Source organism: Quercus lobata, chromosome 3 (genome assembly GCF_001633185.2).
Source record: "Quercus lobata isolate SW786 chromosome 3, ValleyOak3.0 Primary Assembly, whole genome shotgun sequence".
NCBI classification, from domain to species: domain Eukaryota; kingdom Viridiplantae; phylum Streptophyta; class Magnoliopsida; order Fagales; family Fagaceae; genus Quercus; species Quercus lobata.
Genome location: NC_044906.1, coordinates 66,310,569 through 66,333,807, shown reverse-complemented (window position 1 = coordinate 66,333,807; position 23,239 = coordinate 66,310,569). Strand labels below are relative to the sequence as shown.

The 23,239-nt window shown below is 35.5% G+C and overlaps 1 protein-coding gene and 1 pseudogene across 3 annotated transcripts; both read right to left on the bottom strand.

Moving 5' to 3' along the window:
- Positions 1-292: 292 nt before the first annotated feature.
- LOC115982944 lies at positions 293-8,380 on the bottom strand. 2 transcript variants are annotated; one of them, XM_031105705.1, is made up of 4 exons: positions 7,449-8,380; positions 7,184-7,353; positions 1,011-1,085; positions 293-886 (listed from the first exon to the last, which is right to left on the bottom strand). In XM_031105705.1, the coding sequence occupies exons 1-4, from the start codon at positions 8,170-8,172 to the stop codon at positions 488-490; spliced, it is 1,368 nt and encodes a 455-aa protein (XP_030961565.1). In that variant the 5' UTR covers positions 8,173-8,380; the 3' UTR covers positions 293-487. The 2 variants fall into 2 exon arrangements, with proteins under 2 accessions (XP_030961565.1, XP_030961566.1); XM_031105706.1 differs by having other exon boundaries at positions 1,011-1,079.
- Positions 8,381-10,282: 1,902 nt separating this feature from the next.
- Positions 10,283-22,162, bottom strand: LOC115982942 (annotated as a pseudogene). The gene is made up of 19 exons (XR_004089788.1): positions 21,481-22,162; positions 20,571-20,773; positions 19,516-19,732; positions 19,024-19,217; positions 18,839-18,890; positions 18,575-18,701; positions 18,307-18,486; positions 18,049-18,116; positions 17,788-17,930; positions 16,929-16,990; positions 15,851-15,964; positions 14,291-14,431; positions 12,702-12,854; positions 12,493-12,546; positions 12,303-12,413; positions 12,013-12,186; positions 11,865-11,945; positions 10,730-10,828; positions 10,283-10,642 (listed from the first exon to the last, which is right to left on the bottom strand). The product of XR_004089788.1 is annotated as an AMP deaminase-like (transcript).
- Positions 22,163-23,239: the final 1,077 nt, after the last annotated feature.

Sequence of the window (23,239 nt, the reverse complement as noted above, 5' to 3'; positions counted from 1 at the left end):
AGAAGATGCCATTGATCATCTAAACAGACAAAAACAGATATGGAAAATCTTCTGATATTCTAAAATCTAATAAAAAGGTTCAGCTGCATCAGATCAGAAAACGCAACAAACTGCGTATTCATCACACCATAGATTCTCAACATCAAAGGTTAAGGCTGAAGCACTGCTCGTCTAAGATCTCAAGTGCTTATCATCAGGTATGGTCAACTGCCAGGCAACCACACCCAAAAAATAAAAGCCAAGACTTTAAGTCCAGGCATGGCAATTTTTAATAAAAAGAAGTTGAAAAAAAAAAAAAAAAAAACTAATTTTCTCACAAGGTTCTGAAGAAAAATCCTGCATTAACCGAACTACAAAAAGGTGGTCCGGAATGGTGAATTCATCAACAGCAACCAAATTAAATATATGTTTCGGGAAAAAGCATTTTCACCACCCACCTAGAAATGCTAGTAACAAACACCATATGAACATCTAATGGTTGAATATGTTATGAACGAACCCCAACATCGGCTGGGGCATGGCCACCTTGAACGACTGAACCATGATTGTTGTAAGACTGCCCACCTCCCCTGCCACCCCTTCCTCTATTGTTATAATGGTTCCTGGGATAATAATTTCCAGGCTGCTCATAATATTGGTTGCGACCATTTTGATAGGGTCCGCCTCCCCTGCCACTGCCCCGACCTCCACGACCATTGAAATAACCCCTACGGCCACCCCCACCACCGCCACGCCCACCTCTTTGGTTCTGATAGGGCCTTCTGGGATTGTATTGTTGTGCCTTTGACTGCGAATCTACCTCATTATGCTCTAGCTCTGCCTGTGATGGAATATGTTCATGTTGACCTGAGACAACCTCAGCAGCACTTTCTGTCTCTACTTCATCCTGACAAGCAGAAGCCACACATGATTCAAGAAAAGGAATTGAAACTTTTTTTTTTTTTTTTTATCAGTAAAAGGAATTGAAACTACTGAAGGGAAAGGTTTGCAATGGGGCTTATTTAGAGCACCTTTTGCAGTTCATCCACAGGACTGGATTCATCATCACCAATTTCCTGTCCTTGAAAATCTCCTGCGTCCTGGTCCTATGCAAAGATGCAAGAAATTAGGGAGTGCATAACCAGGGGTAGGGATGTAAAGTTAATAAGGTGAGAATACGATGCAACCACGGTAGGTAACTACAGTACAGAATATAACGAGAAATCCATAGCCAAAAAAGAAAGAAAAAATGTAAATGGTAACAATATAAAGGAAGGTGCAGTACACTAACTTATTAGCACTCCTACAAGGACAGGAACAGCTCAGTTGTTAATAAACATTAATTAATGCCTAAAGAGGAGTGCCAAAAAGAAACTAGTAAAATTGCATTTTGAACTCATTTCTTTTTCAGAGCAACTTGACAAAAGCAAGCACTACAGAAAAAGGAAAAACAATTAGAATAGGCCTCTGACTATTAAAAAACTAATGTAAGATTGGTTGAACCAGCGATATTTTACCAAGGCTCTCTAAATTATGGCATGAATAGCAATTCAATTGCTGTCTCATAAAAAGATCGAAACTTAGGACTTCCAACATAAACACACACACACACCCTTTACTGATTTTTGAACCCACAACCTCACCCCCAACCATGTTTTATGGGAGAAGGAACTGCCAATTGAGCTAGAGCTCTTTGCCCTTTCCCTTCATGCCTTTTGCAATTCATGACAACACCTCCTAATGCTCCTGCAATACTCTAGTTTCCAACTATTCTCTCTGGTAAGTTTCTTCTAAGTTGAGACAGGCACTCCTCCAGTAAACTGCATTACACCATTCTAAAAGACTTCCATTTATTCAAAAAAATTGATTATTATCAAGAAACCTTGCACTCTTCTCCTTACATTGAGAGGGCCATCACACCAACGACCCATCATGTGCCCTCAGCCAAGCATTAACTGTTCTCTCCTTTACCAGCCCCATAAGCTGTCTCACTCAATTTGCTATAATTTGAGTACAATTCATCATGGATTTAATATCATAAGATTTGGAAACCAAGTCAACAGAAAACCTAGAATTCTTGTTTTGTAACATCCTCAAATCAAGTTTTGGGAGAAAGGGAGGAGGGGGGTTGGGGGGGTGGGGGGGGTGTGGGGGAAAGGACAAAAGGCTTCAAATTTACTAACTTCTATTTTCAGCAACTTGAATAATGATGATAGGAAGCCTTTGCAAAACTCACACCATTCATTTCTAACATAAAAAGTAGCAAGAGCTTTTTACCAAGCCACACAAGATGTCAAAATTTTCTTTTGATAAATAACGTAAGAATATTATTAATAATAAAAAGATTGCCAAACCGAGTACATTGGGGATGTACTATGGGGGCACAAATCAAGAAACAAAAGAACAATGGTCAAGAAAAATAGAAAAGGAAGAACAAGAAAAATGAGAAAAAACCACACTCCATTCAAAGAGAGTGTAAGAAAAAGGACTTAATCTCCAGCAAAGAGCATTCGCAACCCTCAAAGCTTCTAGCATTCCTTTCATGCCAAATGCACCAAATCAAGCAATGAGGCACTAATTTCCAAACATCAATGTGTCGATGTCGCGCAAACTTTCCTTACCAAGCCTCAAACAACTCAAGAACAGTATGAGGCATAACCCATTGAATCCCAAACAAGCAGAAAACCAAAGACCACAACTCCCAACAAGATGTCAAAATTTTCAAGTACTAGAATATGAAATCATTAGTAAGAGTATAAATTCAAAGAAAGACACATATCAGTTATGACATCAAAAATTCCAAAGAAATAAATGTGAGCTCAGGATCTAAAACGAGAAGTAGAAAAAAAAAAATTAATAAAAAAAGTAAGGTTAGACTTTTCTTTTCGGGTTGAAGTCAACTTTGTCTACAACATGTTGACAAAAGACAGGTTAAAAAGTATGACTACATGGCACATGCTCATTCAGCAAAATTGCAAAAAATATAGCGTGCCAGTTATGTGAAGTTCTGTTCACGGAAATGCCTACACTTCTCTGGACTAATGCTTAAAATATAGCGTTTGGCAAGATTTTGCAACTTCTAACCTTGAAGCACAGGAATTTCGTTTACTGGTCATTTAGGATACGTAATTTTCATTGCTTTATTCTGCTTAAAAAATAAGCTGGGAAAAGAGCAGTTGTACTTGGAAGAAAGGTAAAGTTCTAAAAAGTTGTCGACGTAGGACAGAACAACAAATAACAAACCTGTACAGATCTGGAGAGCTCTGATTTTAAGGATTTAGGGTTAGGTTTTAGAGACAAAAAGGCTGAAAAAATAATGAGGATTATAGGGTGTCTGTCTAATGGCAAAAAGGAATGATAGTATTTGACTATTTGGGAATAAAACAAATGGGGGAAAAAAGAAAACCAAGATCCGGGTTTTTTTTTTTTTTTTTTTTTTCATTCCAAAATCCTTTTTTTTTTTTTTTTCATTCCCAAATCCTACAATTATTTTTCCTATCATACTTATCATTTTCCAGCATTTTTTGCACCAAAAACCAACCCGAAATCCTGAAAATTGAAGCTGTCCAGTGCTGATTTGATGTTGTTCTCCTTTGTCCTCTGTCAGCTTTTAATACAAGAGAGAAAAGCAGAGACCAAGAGAGGAAAAAGAAGAGAGACCTAGAGGACTAAAGACTTACAGAGATGTAATAGAGGCGGGTGTGTGATTGAATGATTCAAATACAAAGAGATAAAATACAGCTTTGTCTTCTTCAACTCAAATAGTTCTCAACAATCCAAGAAAGTGTTCCAGAGAAGAAAGAAAGAGTTCAAAGTGGGAATACAGAAATCTTGCTGAATAGGCGAGAACCCATAATGCTTTACAACAGGAGGAGAGAGAAAAGAAAGCCAAAAATGGAAGAACAAAAAAGATAAAAAGAAAAGAAATGAAAACCTAGTGAGATTAAAGAGAAAGGTGGCTTTTGTGATTGATTGGCATTAGTAGACCTTTCTTCCTACCCATCCTTTGCTTGTTTTGTTAAAACCTGAACATAAACCCAAAGAAGAATTTTTTTTATAGGACGAGGAGAGAGAGGGGTTGATTTCTCAATTAGTTGTTTATTTTAATTTTTTGTATTTTTTGATGGTGGGCACAGAGGTGAGTTACAGTTGTGTAGCAGAGTTAGCCTCACGTAGGCAAAGTGATACTTTTTAAACCACAAGTGATCAAAGCGCAATCAGCCCAAACCAAGGGTCGGTAATGTGTAACTATCCTTCTTTTCTTTTCCCTGCAAACTTCTTTGAAACATTTTGTGCTGCATCAATCTGGTTTACTGGTAAGACTTTTCTATTTTTATCAATCTAGTTTACTGGGTTCATCATGTTGAATCATGCCATGTTAAACTTAATTGAATTTGATTACAAAAATCATGAGATAAAAACCTAAAATGGAATTTAAAAGAAGCATAATTAATAATTTTCAATAAAAGATAACTAAAAGAAACCACAGAAATTCCTAAATCTCAACCCGGATAACTCCATATATGTTCTGGAACTTAGAAAAATAGAAAATATAGGGTGCCAATGGAGGGGAGGAGGAAAGATGGTGAGGGAAGGTGAGGGGGGTAAGTGTATCTATTCCTGAAGGTGCGCCCCAAACTCAATAACAGAGAGAAAATCTAAACCTACATGGCGTATCTTAATTCTTATGGAGCAAAGTTTAATAACAAGTTACTTTTTAAAAGACAAAGTACAACAGAAACTGAAAAGTACTTCACATAGGTGATTCAAGGGACTTGAGGCATTTGGATATATAATTTTATCAATTTTATTAAGTCTTATGAAAATAAGCATTAAAAAAAAAAAAACCAAATTATCCTTTTTTGGGTCATCAGTGTTTTTTTTTGGTAAGGATTAAATTAAATTAACAGACAAGTTTCTAATAAAAACAACTAAGAAGCTTTAAAGTGCATTTGGAGTTGCATAAGAACAAAGCTTAAGGAACTACAAGTAAAAATTAACAAAGAATTGTACATGCTGGCTTTATATTCAAGAGAGCATCCCCCACCCAAAAAAAAAAATCAGAATATCATTTTAGGAGGGAAAGGCCAATATAGAAAAGTGAATGTAAGACATGCAGGCAAGGTTTTTTTTTAACAGGTAATAGACTTACATTGAAAACGGAAAAGCTTACAAGAGATACACCAAAACAAAAAAAATAAAAATAATTAATTAAATTAAAATTTAAAAAAAAAGAAAAGAAAAAGCAAGACATTTCTATCATGCAAAAAAAGTATTATAGCTTTTTAAAAAACATTATCCAATTAAATTATGAGTTAGATGGATGGATGCCTTTTATAATGGAAAATTATTCCTCCTTCAATAGAATTTGATTTTCTTTCAAATTCATATTTTTGTATTTTCATAAATAAAGTACACTCATCACTTTAGTAAGTCAGTGTTTTCTATAAGTTCTAACTTGTAAATTCAAATTTACCAATCTAGAACAAAAACACCATCTAATCTTGGGATCACTATAATAAAAGAATTATGTGTTCTCCAAAGGCGATAATTAGTAAATACTAAATAGTTCATTAATTAAATGCAATAGGGGCTCCCTGGAGCATTAACAGAGTGTTTGGAAGTTTAAAGGGAGGAGAGGGGAGGAGAATGGTTAACCTCACCCCTTGTTTGAATGTTTAGAAAATTAGTAGGGGAAGCAGAGGGGAGGCGAATGGTCATATAAATTTGAGAATTATGACCTTATTTTGCATGCACGCACACACGTGCGCACACATACATTGGCATCATAACGGAAAAATTGACAATTTATATACTTTTTAAATATAATTGGAACCCCTCCCCTTCAAATTCCCCAAATTTGGGGGATTTAAAAATGAGGGATAAGATATCCCTTCCCATCCCCTTCCCTCTACTACTCCCCATCCAAACACACTCTAGAGCTGAAGCAACCATATAGACAGTGGGAGTGTGGGACACAGACACAAGTATAGAAAACCAGTCAATCATGGATACTGACAAGCATATTTATTCTGTTTAGGATTAAAAAAAAGGCATATGTTTTCTAAGATTGCTAAATTCCATCGACAGCATAGCAAAAACCCATCCTTATAAAAGTACAGCAGAGGTAGGTTCTTAAGGCAGTGTCACCATAATTAGAAATTCCCTATGAAAAACAGCATGCCAGATACCAGTCAACACAACACCTATCTCCACCAATGTGACAATTGCATCTGACTGTTAATGATTTATACATTTTGGTCAACTACTCTTATTAAAAATATTTTTTCATCATTGTTTTGCTTTTGTGATGCTCTCTTTTGAACAGGTGTGCACTTTAAGATTGAAAATCTATGGGCTTTAACATAACAGCTTCACAAAATCACACGTCTATGCATGTAATGTAATGGTAAACTTTAATGCCCATCTCCCAGTATTCAATGTAGGAACTAGAAACCTATATATATAATACAGAAATGAGAAAGGTTTATATTGACCAGCTTATAGTTATTTCAAGGCCTTTGTGTTACATATATTACCAAAAATTAATACACTCCATTACACATTCATATATAATAAGTCCAAAAAAAAAAAACCCATTCACTGTTTCTACAATCCATAGGTTACTGCACAAATGGGAACTAGCCACCAAAATTTCATTTTTCACTGTCAGTAGATTCTAGTAATGTGAGTGCTAATTATCAACTCCCAACACATCTTAAGCACATAAATAGATACACGCAGTCACATTACTATTATCACTTTAGCATAACCCGATCAAATCATCTTAAGCTTCTAGAAAAATCAAATATTGTTCACATTTACAGAGTAAAACGCCAACCACTATAAATACATTATTCCACCAATTCCTCAACAAAGCTTCTCATATTAAGACTACAATGCAAGTCATCGAATAAAGCAATGCGTAAATCTATATCATAACGAATAATATAAGACCGAACACAATGCAGCCATAACAAAAAAAAAAAAGAAAAAAGAAATAATGGTGAGCCTAGGGCGACGAACATGGCTCAAGGCTTTCTATACAAAGCCCTTCTCTTCTTCACTCAAAGAGGCAATTCACTCTTTGAATGGTACTTGATTTCTAAAGAATCAATCTTTTGGTTAGAAGTTCTGCGGCAAATTTATCGCTATCAAAATCCAAATAGCAGAAAACAAAACCGAAATCATAAAAAAGTTATACCTGATGCTGGAACTGAGCAACTGAACCCTCCACTTGTGTTGGCCCCGTGATCGGTACCTGAAAAGAGGCGTAATTTCCAGCTGCAACTTCAACCGGAGCCTTCATTTCCGGCGAGGTGGTGAAATAGTCCGAAGCCATAATCTTATTCAGCCTCTCTCTCAATGCCAAATCTACAACAACACCACCAAAAAAATCAAAATCACACACACAATTCTTCAAAATTGATTCAAAACAAAGAGAATTATATTCAAATCAAAGATTATACAAGTAAGGTTGGCATTGGAATCAATAGGCCGATCGGACTTAGCGAGCCAGAGCTTCGCGTGCTCGATGCAACGCAACAACGCATTCTTATGCGACAAGCTCGAATCGACGGGCCGAGACATCAACAAGCCGCCGAGCAGCGAAATCGAATCGAGGTCCCGCTCGCCGAGCAGATCGGTGGCGTCGTCGGTGACGTAATCGTAGGTCAAGCAGCAGCCGCGCTCGTGAGTCCTCGTCAGCATCGTGGCGGTGAAATCTCCCTGAGACTTCACATCGAAGAGCGAGCCGAAGTAGAGCAGATTCAGAAGATCCTCCACGAGGCCGAGGTCAGATTCGTCGTTCCGGTTCTGCTCGTCGGAGGAGGAGGCGGTGGATTTGTAATTGTTGTTGATGTTGTTGTCGTTGTCGTTATTGGTTTCGGTGTCGTCGGCGGCGGAATCGGAGGGGGAGAGGTGGAGGCGCTGAGTGGAAAGAGAGAGCTCTTCGGCGACGGCTTGGGCGAGAGGCTGGCGGAGCTTGTCGAGCTCGTCGATGAGAGCTACGACGGCGGGTTTCGAGCGAAGGACTTCTTCTTGCTCCTTGTTGATCGGTTTGCCTTGGGCGATGGCTTCTTCCATCTGAGTTATGCGGTTGAGCTTTTTGCGCAGCGCGCGGAGGCGCTTGTTGATTAGGTTCAGGACTGGACCCTCTGACACGTCGGATGACGCCGCCGCCGTCGCCGCCATTGGCTTTTGTGTGTGTGTGTGTGTGTTTTGGTTTAAAAAGGGCACCACCGAGAGAGGTGGTTTTGTAGAGAGAGAGAGAGAGAGAGAGAGAGAGAGAGAGAGCGGCGAGGGAGAAAAAGAGTGAGAGTGGGAAAGAGAGAGAGAGAGAGATGTGTGAGCTGAAGTGGGGGGTTTGGGTGGGTGGAAATTGAGTTGGATCGGTGGATAGGGTTTTAATAAGGCTTTTTAAAGGGGGACTTTTTAGGGGGGGAAGTGAAATAGTGTATTTTTTGACTAGTAGGGGGTTATTATTATGGGATTATTATGGGTAATGACTTTGAGCTGGGGTGCACTTCTTTTTGGTTCCATTGGATATATATATTATTGGGATTTTGAACGGTTTTTAGGATTTGGGATTAGTTGTAATTATGTAAGTTAACCCTAAGTGCTCTTTGTAAACAAATAAATAAATGACCGATTCTCAAAAAAAAAAAAAAAAAACAATTAGTGATTTTTTTTAAAAGAAAAAATTTTAACTTATAGATGTTTTTATAATCAAATTAAAACACCTATTGGTATTTGGTGTAGGTAGGGATTGAATAATTTACTGGTTAAGCTAATTAAAACTAGTAAATTGTTGAGCTAACTTATTTAGTCTAGGCGAAGATTGAACAATTTACCTTATTTGACCACGGGATACTTTACTGGTTGAACTAACTGAAATCCACTTAAGTGCTTGTTAGAATGGTTTTGTTTGTGTTGTTATTGGTTAAATTCCAATTAGTAATCTAGTACTAGTAATATATCATTTGAGTAGAGTATGCCATTTATCCCTTCATTATCATTGTCAACCAATTATTGGCTAATATAATTGGATTGAGGAATGAAAAGAAAAAAAAAATTGAAAAATGAGTTTTTTTTCTTAATTGGCTTGGTGAAAAAGATAAAAGGATAAGGAATCAGAAAGGCTCAGCATTTATTTCGTTTTATTATTTTTTTGACATCAAAGATAGAATTTCGTTTTATTATTAATAGGAGAGATAAAGACCACATTTATAATTTATTGTGGGACTCATATAATTCTGTTTCCATCCAGTTTCTTCAAAGCAATCATACACCTAAAGGAAAATATAACCTCCCCTTTATTTCCTTCATCTCACCCTCTTTTCTCGCTGGTTTAAACTTTAAACTGAAAAAGTTAATAAGATGTTGTGAATTCGAGTTTAATGGGTGAAATCTCTTAAGATTTTTTGAATTTGAATTTAATTGGTAAAATCTCTTAATTAATGATAAAAAGCAATCAGTCATAAAAACTACCCAAAAAATTAAAATCTTTTTCCATTTACTTATTTGGAGTATTTATGAATTAGAAGTTTCATTAGCAAACAAACCAATGCTTATAACATTTGCGGCAGTAAAGCTGTAACTTTTAAGGCAAAAATGTGAGGCATATGCTTCCGTACTCAACTACCTCGAAACGCAAGAGACATGCTTCCTGGCATTCTTGTTTTTCACTTTTCTATGATTCCTTTTCAATTGGACGAAGCATCCAAGAATTGAACACTGCCTATTTCAGATTGCGACCAGCAACTTAGATTGAAACATTTGCATAATACACAAAACCACATAATTGAATGAGAAATTAGCACTATTTAGAGCATTGAATTGCCTGTTCAATATCATTTCCATAATATTTTTGGACACTACCATATATTTCCCATCAACATGTGACAAAGTAAAGCTCAACAGGAGGCTTTTTGTCTAAACAAAAGAGAAAAGAATTGTCTAAATCAAACGAGAAAAGAAATATTAAAAGGCACCTTTAGGAGCATTTCAAGGAAATATGGCACTTTTATGAGGCAGTTTAGTAATTTTTCTGAGACAAGTTTTCAGAACCGTAGCACCTTTTCATGTGTTCCTCACCATTGGGTAGTGAATAAAGATGATAGTAGACAAGGCAAGAATCCAAGCCAGATCATTTGGTATCTTAATCAGATGCAACAGACTAAAAGCTATAAATTCCAAAAAGATGTCATTTTCTAAATATCATATTTAAATTCAATTCAAGGAGCCTTGCAATGCAAATCCAAAATTGCCATTTACCAATAAAAGCTCAAAGCCCCACTCGACCTGAACAAAAAACTGGCTAAGCTGGTATTTCTGATGGGACATTTTTATATGGGCCTAACAAAATTGTATAAAGCTCTAATAATTTTCCCTCTAGAAACTACTACTCTATTACTTTTCTATTGAATGAAGCAGTGAATTAGAACTTAGAACTCAGAAGAAGGGTCTTAAATAAATTTACAACAGAATTTGGCAGTTATAAGCCATTATAAATATTGACATCAACCCTAATTTAACTCCACATTTCATTAGCATCATTGGCTACCAGGATACAGTGAAATCTATATTGTTTTCTTCATGGGACTATTTCTTCAGGAAGGCTGGCTTTTTCTGAGTAGACATACTGCATCTCATCCTTCCATGTCTGCAAAACATCTATCTCATTAGCTGGAAACAACAGGCATCGAACTGATTGCATTTTATGGTTTATATCAATAATCATAAAACTTGCCTTATATCGAAATTCAATCCTTATTTGGGGAACATTTGTTTTGTGAATATCATTTCCTTCAGGGCCAGTCAAGAAATATTTATCACCATGCCAATGCAACTGCAAGAGGAATATTATCATAATCATTATTAGAATTACTATTTAAATACCAACTTTTGGTAATTATTCTGCTTCTCCATGCCAAAAACACAGCTGCAAATTGCAGACCCAAATAGAGAACAAAAGGGAGTAGGTGTTTGGAAAGGTTAAAAGGATACACCAATTCATAGCAAGAACTTTAATCTCCTTCCCCAAACATGGGAGCAGTGGAATTCATGGAACCATCTCCTTAAGCAACTTTCTATCAGTTGTATGTTAAAGAAACGTAGCTCAATATCAGGTTGGATACACAACACATTTTATTATGAAGTTACACATGCATCTGGTGAATCATGAATGCATGACTTTAACCTCTATCCCATAATTGAGGATGTAAAGTTTGAGTTAGAGCTCATTACCTCAGGTTATAACTTAATACTATTCCTAGTGCAAGTCCCACTTAGGTGGAATCATGCGAGGGGTGGCATGGGCATGATGATCCTATTCTTGCATGAAGTGAACACTCACAAAACTTGAACCCATGCACAAGTGCTTGACACCCAAAGACCTTGCCAGTGTACCAGGCAATGGCCCTAAGTCATCTTCTTCTTCTTCTTTTTTTAAATGTATCATTCTAGAGTCCATGTGTGTTTGAACAAGCTTAAAAAATCACCACTAGCTTATGCACAACTTTTTAAAGACTAACTTTTGCTAGATTCAGCTGTACTTTTACCCAACTTATTTTTTAAGCCAAAATATAAGCAAATGAAAATAAGTTATCCCAAATGGACCCTAACTAATATAGCATATTTCCTTTTGCTTGCGTTGTAGCATAAAGCACAATCATTATGAGTATGATTTTCCAAGCGTTCAAAATATTCAATCTTCTAATAGGTCTTTCTCATAGGTAAAAAGTAGACATGTTGGAGTTATGGACACACTTTCCTGAAACATAAAGTTTCAGATTCACAAATTAATTTCAGTTTGTGCATGATTTTTTTTTTCTTCAGATTTGTATAGGCCAACTCAAAAGATTGTTGTTTGTCAAGTCCCTCACCTTTGCTGAATGTGAAAATCCAGACTGATAGACAGAATTTCTAGCTATCTCGCAGAGGTCACAAGCACTGAGCTTCCAGACCTGCAAAACTTCATTCTATAAGAGATAAATGACAATGACCAATGATAGAAAATAGTAGTTAACCAACCTGTGCTGCAACACTATACTCTTCCACAAGAGCTTCTTTTGTTAAATGGATTTGCAAAGGGTCATCACTTGAGAGCGAGACATTTAGGCCACGCTGGAAGAACATTGGAAAAGGGTTGCGATGATAGTCCAAGAAAAGGGAGTTATTGCTCAAAGGCGACATGGCCAAACCAATCTGAAAAGATAAAAGAGAATTACTTTAGGACAGCAGATTATGACATACTGGCTAGCAAGGAAAACTAAAATGAAAATAAACAAATACAAGACAGAAGCAAAAACAAGTGGGTGAACCTGTGCAAGGTAATACAAGTACTGCAAAACTGGAGATTTTCGCAGATTAATCCCATGAGATATATTATGGCATAGAAGGAAAGCAGCAGCCAAATGGTCAACATCACCCGCCTGCAAAGGTTCCAAAAATCATAAGCATCTTAGTAAACGTAAAAGAATAAAAACATAAACAACAGTAGAAGACAAAAACCTCTCCACAGTGGGGCCGAAGTTTTATTGTTGGCATTCCTTTTGATTCACGAAGCTGAAAAAAGAAGACAAGAGCATGATATCAATTTCTACTTTTTTTTTTTTTCTTAGGTAGGGTAAAATAATGCAATATAGTAAAAGAAGGGTGAGAATTTGTAGAATGTAAGAGGACAAGGTGTAGTTTGCTGAGAAGATAAAATATAAGAATACCTTGTTGAGAGTATACAAGTTTGCATAGCAGTAATAAGCATAGTAGGAATATGCAGGATTGAACTCATTGGTCCATTCGGCCGGTGTAGGCATATGCTTAGTAGGACGCCGTTCTGGTTTACTTTCATCATCTACAAGATCGAAACCCACCACCTGAATTGAAAATCAACTAATCTTATTATGCCCCTAGAGTAAAAAGAAACGTCAAGAAAAAGTTGGATGGTATGAAGGGTATGTAATCATAAAAAATAGGAAATGCTTATTTTCATCCATGGTCTCATAATTGGTAACAATCCAATATGACAGAAACAAAGAGGTTAAAGTAGATTAAGTGTGAGTTTGGATAGCGTGTTTTGTGCTATCCAATGCATCTGCGTTTCATTTCTGTGGGTCCATGGGCACTGTTCATAGGACCCGCAACTTGGAAAAAATGCAAATTTAACTTTAAAATTGGGTCCCACGACACTATTCACACATTTAAAAATTATTTTGCTACAGTATTTTCAGTTTTCAACAATAAGCGGTATCCAAATAGACCCTAATAAATAAATGCATTCCCAAGGCTAAGGAGGCACACACATAGTCAAAATGGGGAACAATTATCTAGGATGGTTTGGCCTTCAACACGAGGACCTATTTGTAGGACCTCTAAGTAAACAATTTAAACAAGTGCTTTAATTCAACTTAAAGAGAAACGGACAATAAAAAATGCAGAAAAATGAAGGGTGGGTAATGACAAAAGAAATGATTGCCAAGTGTATGTTTCAGGCTTAGGCATATGGAGAAAGGATCTGTGGCTGACCCCAAGTAATGGAACCAAGGCTCCATTGAGTAGTTATGGTATCATCAACTTCAACATATGGGTCAGCTGATATGGCCAACAATATCAAAAAATAGTCAACAAATACCATTTTGGAATTGCTGAATATGTCAACAGTTCTTTAGAGGTTTGCAAATGAAGTTCACCACACACCTTGCAATGGTTTATCACTCTTGATAATTAAATAAAAAAGTGTTTGACATAAGTAACCATGAAAAAGTTATGGTTTAAGACTTGTGAAGCTAATAACACCTTCCCAACTGACATGGGACGGCAACCGGCATATCTGATCTCAATCCCACAATTATGGCCCTATCGTTCTTCAAAGAGCATGGTGAGGAGCCACTTCAGTCAAATAGAAAGACAAACTGGCAGTTGCATCATGCAGCATTAGTCAAAAAATAATCACATTGGATGGCAGCAATAATTGTAACTGTAAGCCAATATATCTTTTCTTTTTTTAACTGAAAAAACAATGCTATGTTGATGTAAAATCTCAGATGTAAAATTATTTAAAAAATGTAAAACGCAATAAACAGATCTATAATAACAATTTTTTTATGAAGCTACAACACTAGTACTACTATCAAAAGACAAATGGAAAAAGAAACAAAAAGAAAGAATGAGGAATATAGTGAAACTCCGTCTTTTTTCCTTTTTTTTTTTGGCTTGAGTTAGTATAACTCCATATGAATCAACAAGAAGTAGAATGATTATAAAATTGTCAAATAAAAAGGGGATATACAAAAATATGATATATTCAACTAACCTGCATCAGGAACAAATGTAATTGAGGATGAGAATTTGGATCCACTGTGACTTCAAATAGTGGAATAAAAACGTTATCTAAAATATTCTGAAAAGAGGTAACAATTCCCAATTTCTTGTACACATTATATAGCCGCGGTAGCTGCACATTAAAGTTGATATAAATAGTGGGGAAAAAATGTTAATGAAAAAGAGAAATACAACTCACTGAAAATTTAAGGAGAAAGTAGCAATTAATAATACATTGGTAAAGATAACATGCAGTTGATTTTTTTTTTTTTTTTTTTTTTGGGGGGGGGGGGGGGGGGGGGGAAGAAGTTAATGAAAAGGACATAGAACTATAAAGCTCACTGAAATTTTGAGGAGAACTTAGCAATTAATAATACACCAGTAAAGATAACATGTGAAGGATCTTAAGAGAAGTGATGCTCCAAATAGATTTGAACCATTGATGCAAAATTATGTCATTTTTATTACCAGTCAGAATAAGTATCCAACACAATCTCTTATGTATCACAAAATAAACAAATTATCATTAGGCTCAAGATCATACAGGTGCAGGACAAATATATTTTGTACAGATTCTAATAAATTCTCATACATAATATCACAAGCAATAGGGTGGTCCAAATTGACTACTCAAAATGATTTTTTTCCACTCAGAATAGAGGCCATATTGCTGTCTAAATCTTTGATATATCTCGTTCCATAAGGCTCCAAATACAAACACTAACATTAAAATAATTATCCACAGTCTAAATGTGGAGTATGATTAAATGTTACAATGTTAGAATAATGTCCCACGCAGAATGAGGTTTATTAATTACCACGAGTTTAATTTGGAGTAACATCAAATGGCCTGATATTACTTTTCCACATGATCTTTTTGCCACCGAGCGAACCACAACAACAATGGTACTTTTTTACACTTTCATATACTAGGGATTTCACATGGAAAAGAAAATGCTCCATACTAATTAAATGTTACAATGTTAGAATAATGCCCCATGCAGAATGGGGTTTATTAATTACCACTGGTTTTAATTTGGAGTAACATCAAATGGCCTAATGCTACTTTTCCACATGATCTTTTTGCCACCGAGTGAACGACAACAACAATAGCACTTTTTTACTCTTTCATATACTAGGAATTTCACATGGAAAAGAAAATGTTCCATACTAATGGATTCCATTAAGACCATGTCTATATCTGAATGCAAAACTAAAGAAAGTTACACTAAATCTCTCTCTCTCACGCACACACACACACACACCCCTCTGTTATCCTCATTCCATTTGGTCCAATATACCTCCTGTTCAAAATCACATTTGAATAAGTGATAAATAGTAAATAAACAATTAATTGCACCATAATGCTATAACAGACAGAAGCATGACACATATAAACATACAAAGTAAGTTGATTATAAACAATATTATAATGAGCATGAGGTACCAGCAATGTGGAACAAATCATTTTACAAGAACCAGCACAGTGAACAGACAATTAGCCATACATACTAAGCAGTTATCAGAAGAAAAGGCTGAAAACATAGATTACCTGAATTAACCATACAGCTGTCTCACTATAGATAGCATTATTAACAAACCAACTCGCCATCTGGTCCCATTCACTTTGTTTCCTTCCATAAATGGAAATCCTGTACTCAGCCATCTGAAAATGACAGAATGACATATGTTCTTTAGAATTCAAAGTGACCAACTTTTTGAGACCAACAACAGTCTAATTGGTGTTACTATTGAGTTATACTTAGGAGACAACTGATAAGATTAAGATATGTGTGCCAAAAGGCCCAAAATGAAAACCAATATCAATGAAATTACACAACAGAAATTTTTCCATAAAAGGAATCAATTTTATATATGCAGCAGTCATATGTCCGACTGATAGAGGATATAGTCCACATTTTGGATTATTCACGTTCCAAAATTTTCTCCATATCATTTATTTTATTGAAATTCTATGCTGTGTTCCATATCAACCCCTTAGTTACAAACAAAGCATACTGCCAAGTTTACTCTTTTTTTGGTGGGGGAGGGGGGGTACTCACTTCCAAACTAATTGCAAGTGTAACACTCGCCATTATGATAAGAAGGAATTAAGCAGATGAGAGCAAAAAGAATTCTTACATATAAAAAGTTTACAAAACAAATAGCAACTATCTGCAATCAAATCTTGGCTTTTGTACCTAGTTGCCCAGCAAGTACAGATATAGTAGCCAAAATTCAAGGAGTTCAGCAAGCTTTATGAGACTCCAATGTAATTTTTTAAAAAAAAGAACAAAAAATCTCTTCTTAAAAGAACAAAAATCTCTCTATATAAGTACATGAAACTATAAGAGTCTGACTATTTGGCTTAAATTTAAATGCAGCAGAATATGATGGTGCAAAAATTATGCATATCCCTTCTTGCAAGTTGCTCTAATGTATTTTCAAAGACCTAATCAGTAAAAAGTTATTACTAGGTAAGCTGAGATATCTGCAGCTGCAGGATTATCCAGTAGAATCGACAAGACACCCAACAATAATGAACATGAGCATACTATGAAACAGGAGAGAGAACAAGGCGGAACTAAATTTGACATTTCATATCTTCTAACATCATAATTGATATAAACCTGGTATTTGCTTGCTTCAAGATCAACTAAAACTTGCTTGGTTACTTCTGCCAAAAACCGACCTGTAGTACTCACCCAAGCAAAAAAAAAAACAATCAGTTCAATATAAATACAGATAAAGTAAAACAGAAGAGAAAAAGAATTAAACCAATACATAATTTGCAAAATATGAGATGTCAAGTTTAAAGCATCACCCTGTATATAAAATTAGGCTCAAGGTACCTACCCACCCTATATTGGAGTGATTTGATTCAAAATTAATCAAAAGGTAAGCATCAAAATAAAATTTAAAATGAAAAAACAAAAAGGAAAAGGACCCAGAGGAAGTTAGAGAAGGCATAATTAGGACCTAAAAGCATATGGTTTTAAGTACAATGGCAAGAAAATATTCATGTAGATAACCCAAGTAATTAAGATCAACACTCTGCTAAGCATGCTTATTCAAACTTATTTCGTTTCTTGCACTAGTCAATAATGCTAAAATACGTTAATTCCATTTCCTTACAAATCATATTTTCAGTCTCAAAACGCCTCACCAATTTGAATTAACTAACCTAGTAATATTGTAAAACCAGATTAGGCACACATGACACATCCAATTGTCGTAAATGTATCTGTTAGATTCTGGCATAAGAAAATCTAGAGTTCTAAATGATGTATTCATGTTTGTATTTTCCAAATAGGAACTTATAATAAAAAAGATAAATCAATTACAAAGGAACAGAAAAAATGAACAAAACAAAAGGCTGGTTCTAATTCCAAATGTTTCTCCAAATGCAATTGACTCTCATTCCAAATTGCAATCATCAAAGATTATGCAGGCAACAAGTAGTTTTAAAACTGTTATTGTGAACCAAACCTTGGATAAGATTGTCCTGCTTTAAGAATATCTCTCGGAGTCTGCTCTGTCCACAAGGATTATACTTAAGGTTGAATTTGTCAAATCGATGGAATGTGCTTTTATCAGCATGGACATCCAACAAATCAACATTAAGATCATGCCTGCATTGCAATTGCCTTCAGTTTAGATAAACAAGGACACACATGCAAAAACACACACAGAGAGAGGGAGAGAGAGAATTCTTCTAGCAAAAATCAAGATAACTATAATAATGCATACCCTGACAAGTCCAAGCTCTCAAAAACTTCCTTAAGGGTCATATACTTTCCATCTCTGAATATGACAACCTGTCCAATAGAGTTATAGTGTAATTAAGAAGCATCAACAAAAATAAATTGAAAAGGGAGAGAAAGTTTGTAAGACATATTAAACCAGCACTGCCCATGGTTGATGCAACCAATGTTGGTTGAAACTAAAGATAGACCTGATTCACTAAACAAACAGTTTGGAGGGGCCAAAAAAAAAAACAGTTTCAACCTCATCAGGTTCTTTTCCTAGCTTTGACTTGATGAAGCGTAGGAGATGTTTCTGGTTCATGCATGCAGAATGATGCACATGTGTATCAACCTTTCTGACATTGTAAAAATCACGGTGTGGCGCACTCTTTTGAAGCAGAAACTCACTATCTCCTTTTACTAACAGATGAAGGCGGAACTTCTGTATGATGTTCAGGTATAAGTGATATACATTGGCTAAAATGAAGAACACAAAATAGAAGTTCAAAACAGGGATTGCAGGATGCTACCTCCTCAAGAAATCGTAGTCTATGATGGCATGAAGAGCGAACATTTCCAAGAGATGTTATTTTTAGGAGTTGATGCAGATCAGTGAAAAATCTTGTTGAACTTGCAACAGGGAAAGATCCATAGTATCTGTGTTATAATAGAGAGAGGGAGCTTTAATATTCTTATAATCCAAAAACTAAATGCTAACACAAAAATACATTTAATTAAGTATTTGACAAAGAATGTTTATTTTACTGAACAATGAATTACTTTGCAATGCTTACCATTTTCACTTGCATAAACATGTACAACTCCATCTACCATTTTGAAACGGTGCTGCTTGGAAAATCAGAAAGCAACAAACAAATGAATGACTGTACTTGAATGTAAACATTCACATAGCTTTCATACGTATCAGGGAAAAAATCTTTAAAAATTTCACACCATGAACAAGCAAAAAATGACTCACAGCTGTTGCTTCAACAGGTTCAAAGTGAAAGGGATCACTGTTCATATTGGATGCACTCGATTTCCCCTCAGTTTCCTTCTTCCATGGAGCAACCAGTTCCCTATAGACATAATTTTTACGCAAATCTAAACATTCACGAATCATTTTTTGTACTTCTTCCTCTTCTCTGCTTGTTGACTCCAACCTCACATGTTCTTACAAGAGAAATAGAGAAATAGGCATCATGTAATTAGTCCCTTCTTCAAATAATAATATTAAAACAACCATGCATTTACAGAGGTTGAATAAGCCTATTCTCTGTAACTATTAAAAACACATTTCTTCTTCTACATATAATTGCAATTAAGTAGAGTAAAAAAGTAGATTTTTGAATGCCACCAATGGGTAAGTCTGCAAATAATATAGCCAACAAATTCAATTTTCAACAAAATTTGAGGCAATAAGAGAGACAGATCTCCAACAAAATAGGTGGAAAAAGGAATTTAAAAATACCATGGAGTGTTGCTCTTAGAGCTAAAACGGTGTTTTCAAAATTAGGATCATTCCCCACCATGTGCACTGAAGGTGTATCTACCTTTCCATCACCATGCAGATCTACACTAGCTTTTGCTTCAGTTGCAGTTGCCATACACATTTTATCTTGGATACACTTCCTAGCTTCATCTATTTTTTGAATGCTGCAAGTTTTTTGATTGTTTGAATTTACATCCTGCAAATCCATCAACGGCAAAACAGATTTATTCTGGATACTCTTTCTTTTTTTTTTTGGGTTATCACAGATTGTATGTAAACAATGACTATAAAGACATAGAAAACTGAGAAACTTATATATTACTACAATCCGTTGACGTTTTTCGCCCATAAGATTGGCCACTCATTTCTGTTGGTCCAATGAATTTTGTTCCTCAATTAATCCTTTTTTTTTTTTTTTAAATTTTCTATAAGTGAACAGATCCTGTTCAAGTAAGGTCATAGTGTTTCTCAATTAATCATAAATACATCCTCACAGTTGATACCATAGTGGTATTAATAAAGATTATATAACTACACTATGGAACCAAGTGCCTTGTGGATCAATAACACTACCCAGTTGAGAACCTAAGTTCGATTCCAAACCCCCCCCCCCTATTGTTGTAAACAGAGTGGGGGGAAAAATACTTGAGCCTTAACATATTATCTTTTCTTTTGTTTTATTTTTTATAAGAGCCTTACCATATTATCTCAAAACCTATAAAGCTTATTAACTTAGCAATATATGTCTAAAGGCTGTTTTAAAGTAGTCTAAGGCTGCTGTTGTTGTTATATATATATATACAGTTTGGTATTTTTCTCAACATTGACATTACTCATATAGTAATGAATAACAAAACAGACACAAGATTAAAGTTTATTTTCAAGGCCATTGTGCTAATTTTAATAAATTCAGTAGCATACATAACCTAGTTTTGGTAAACTGACTGATTTACTTTCTAAAACTAAATACAACATTTTTAAAATTCAAGCTAAAGCGTATTAAAATATGAATAAGTTGATATAACTACACATACTTGTGCATTTGTGAAATCAATTGGAGAATCTATGTTTCCATAGTCAAAAAGCATGTCTTCTCCATTTGTAAGCTCGGTTCCATCGTCGTCTGAATCCCCATCATCATCAAAAGCATTGCCACCGGGGGACCTTGGCGTCACTAGCCTACCAACAGATGCCACCCTCGTATACTTTGCAGAATGATTAACAAACCGATCCAGTCCTGCAAACAGCCAAAGCATAACAAAATGTGCTGCTCTTTAGGATTCAAATAGCATTTACACATCAAGATCAAGCAATCAGGGGCTTATGTTGGCAACATTAGAACTATATTAATCACGGCAATTAGAATTCAGCTTCTTTTTCTTTTTGTTTTCTCTTCTTTCATTATTTTTTAGATTTTTTGGGTAGTAGTTAAAAACAACAACAAAGCCTTAGTCCCATATTTTTTGGGGTCGGGTATGGATACTCAACATATTAGTCAGGGTCAACCACATGTATTCCTCTTCTTTATTCTATTTTGTCCAAATTCATACTTTCTGTCACTTCCTTAATTGACGTGCCCTTTTTACTACTTCTAAAAATGTTACTAAGCCAAAATTTCAAGCTAGTCAGGGTCGGCCACACGTAATCTTTTCTGCAATTGTATTCTATCCAATGTCATATTCTCTGTTACGTCTTTAATCAACTTCAAAATGAATATTAATTTACACCCTAAGCAACTATTGATTCAACTTAATTGCACAAACATTGCATTCTTTTTCCTAGTTAGACAAGCTAATCTTGCTTACTAGTTACAAACTTGACAGTTAGCATTATCTTAATCTCTCTTCTATAAGAATGAATTTTCTCAAACTATTTTGCAAAGAATATATCACTGAAAAATCAAATTAATTTTAAAATTGAAGGAGAAAATTCATAGTTTCATACCATCTCTCTGATCAAATCGAAGAGGCGGAAGCCCCGAGGGGATCAAATTGAGTTTATCGAGCGATGTAGCAGCATAACTTTTGGCTCGAGCTCTCATCGGCTGATCGAACTTGTGGTTCTCATCCAACAAATCGTTTCCGGGAGCCACATTGGGCAGCGACGACGAGATTCTATAGCCGCGAAGCGAGTTCTCGTCGAGCGACTTCGAAAGGTCCCGGGACCACATTTTCCGATCGATCACCATTTCCTCGTCGGAACCGGAGCCTCCGTCGCCGTCTATCTCCTCCTCTGCTTCTCTGTCTTCTTCTTCGTCTTCGTGGTTGTTAACGGAATTGAGAGGGCGGTTACGGCGGATCTCGATGAGGCGGTTGAGGACCTGGTCGACGCTGCGCTTGTGGAAGTAGAAGGCGGAGATGGCCATGAACGAGGCTCCCACCAAGGCCGCCATGGCTAGTTGCAGAGACGAAGCTGAAGACGAATCCATGAGAAAGTGGTTCTACTTGAACCTTGTTGAAGAATTTTCAGAAAACGGGAACCCTACGTCGTGAGCGAGTGTGAGAGTCGAAGAGTAGAGTGAGGGACTGTCACTGCAATTGTTTTGCTGGTAGTAGTACTTCTTCTGTCCATTGAAATGATTCGGGGGCCTTTTTATATCAGGGTTGGACTTCGATGTTCGAGCCATGGCTTTTGCGCGTGGGAAAAGTCCAAATTTATTTGTTTTTAAATGAAAAATAGAAAGTGTGCCTCGACCTGGATTGAGCCAATTGAGACTTGAGACCATTGTTCCACTTCTGTGGATTTCCCTTCCTGTCTCGTGGAAAAAAAGTAATGCTGGAAACACAATCTTTTTCACAGTTTATTTACTTGACAAGTTATGAATGATTGGGTTATGAACTCATTACTTTTACTCTATTACTCACAGCTTACTATATAAGTAAATTATAGCAAAAATTGCGATCTTAGCATTCCATATTAGTAAACAAATTGAGAGGAAAAATTGCATCATTCCACTTTAGGTTAAATTCTGATCCATTTCAGGTTATTTTTGCCACTCCCACATCGGTCATTCCGGTCAAATTTCAGTTTGATTCTATAAATAAATAAAAACAAAAATTATGTTGTTTTGATTTTATTCTTATTATTTCATTGACGATAATTAAATGTAGATGTTAACAATGTATTTGTGTTTACCTATCTATATATACTAGCGATAATTTCAAAACGATAGGTCAGAATTAATCAATACCAAAATTTTATGTTTCAATATACACATCAAAACATGCACTAAAATGGAATTAACAATATTGCTTGAGACTTGAAATTGATTTTTCTTTCTTTTTTATGAGTTTGTATAGTTTATTTATAATTTTCTTTAGATACAATCGTATTCTTATTCATTCTAAATAATAAATAAATAAATTCAAACACGCACAATTATGCTTGATTTTCTCATGAAAACTACTATGGATAACTATTTATTATACTCATTTAAATAATTGGTCAGGTTAAGTCGAATCGCGAGTCAATCTGATTGATTCGTTTTCTTCTTCTTCTTCTTTATAGAAAAAATCTCTTTCATTTTTAGATATGTGGCAACATTTTATCTATTTATATTAAACCATAGTTATTATAAATTTAAAATTCTAAATTTTTTATTATCCCAATTTTATTGTATACTAAAGTTAAATTAAATTTCTTTTAATTACATGAAAATTTTGGACGATACCATCCATTAGCTTGAGGTACACTTATCAATCAC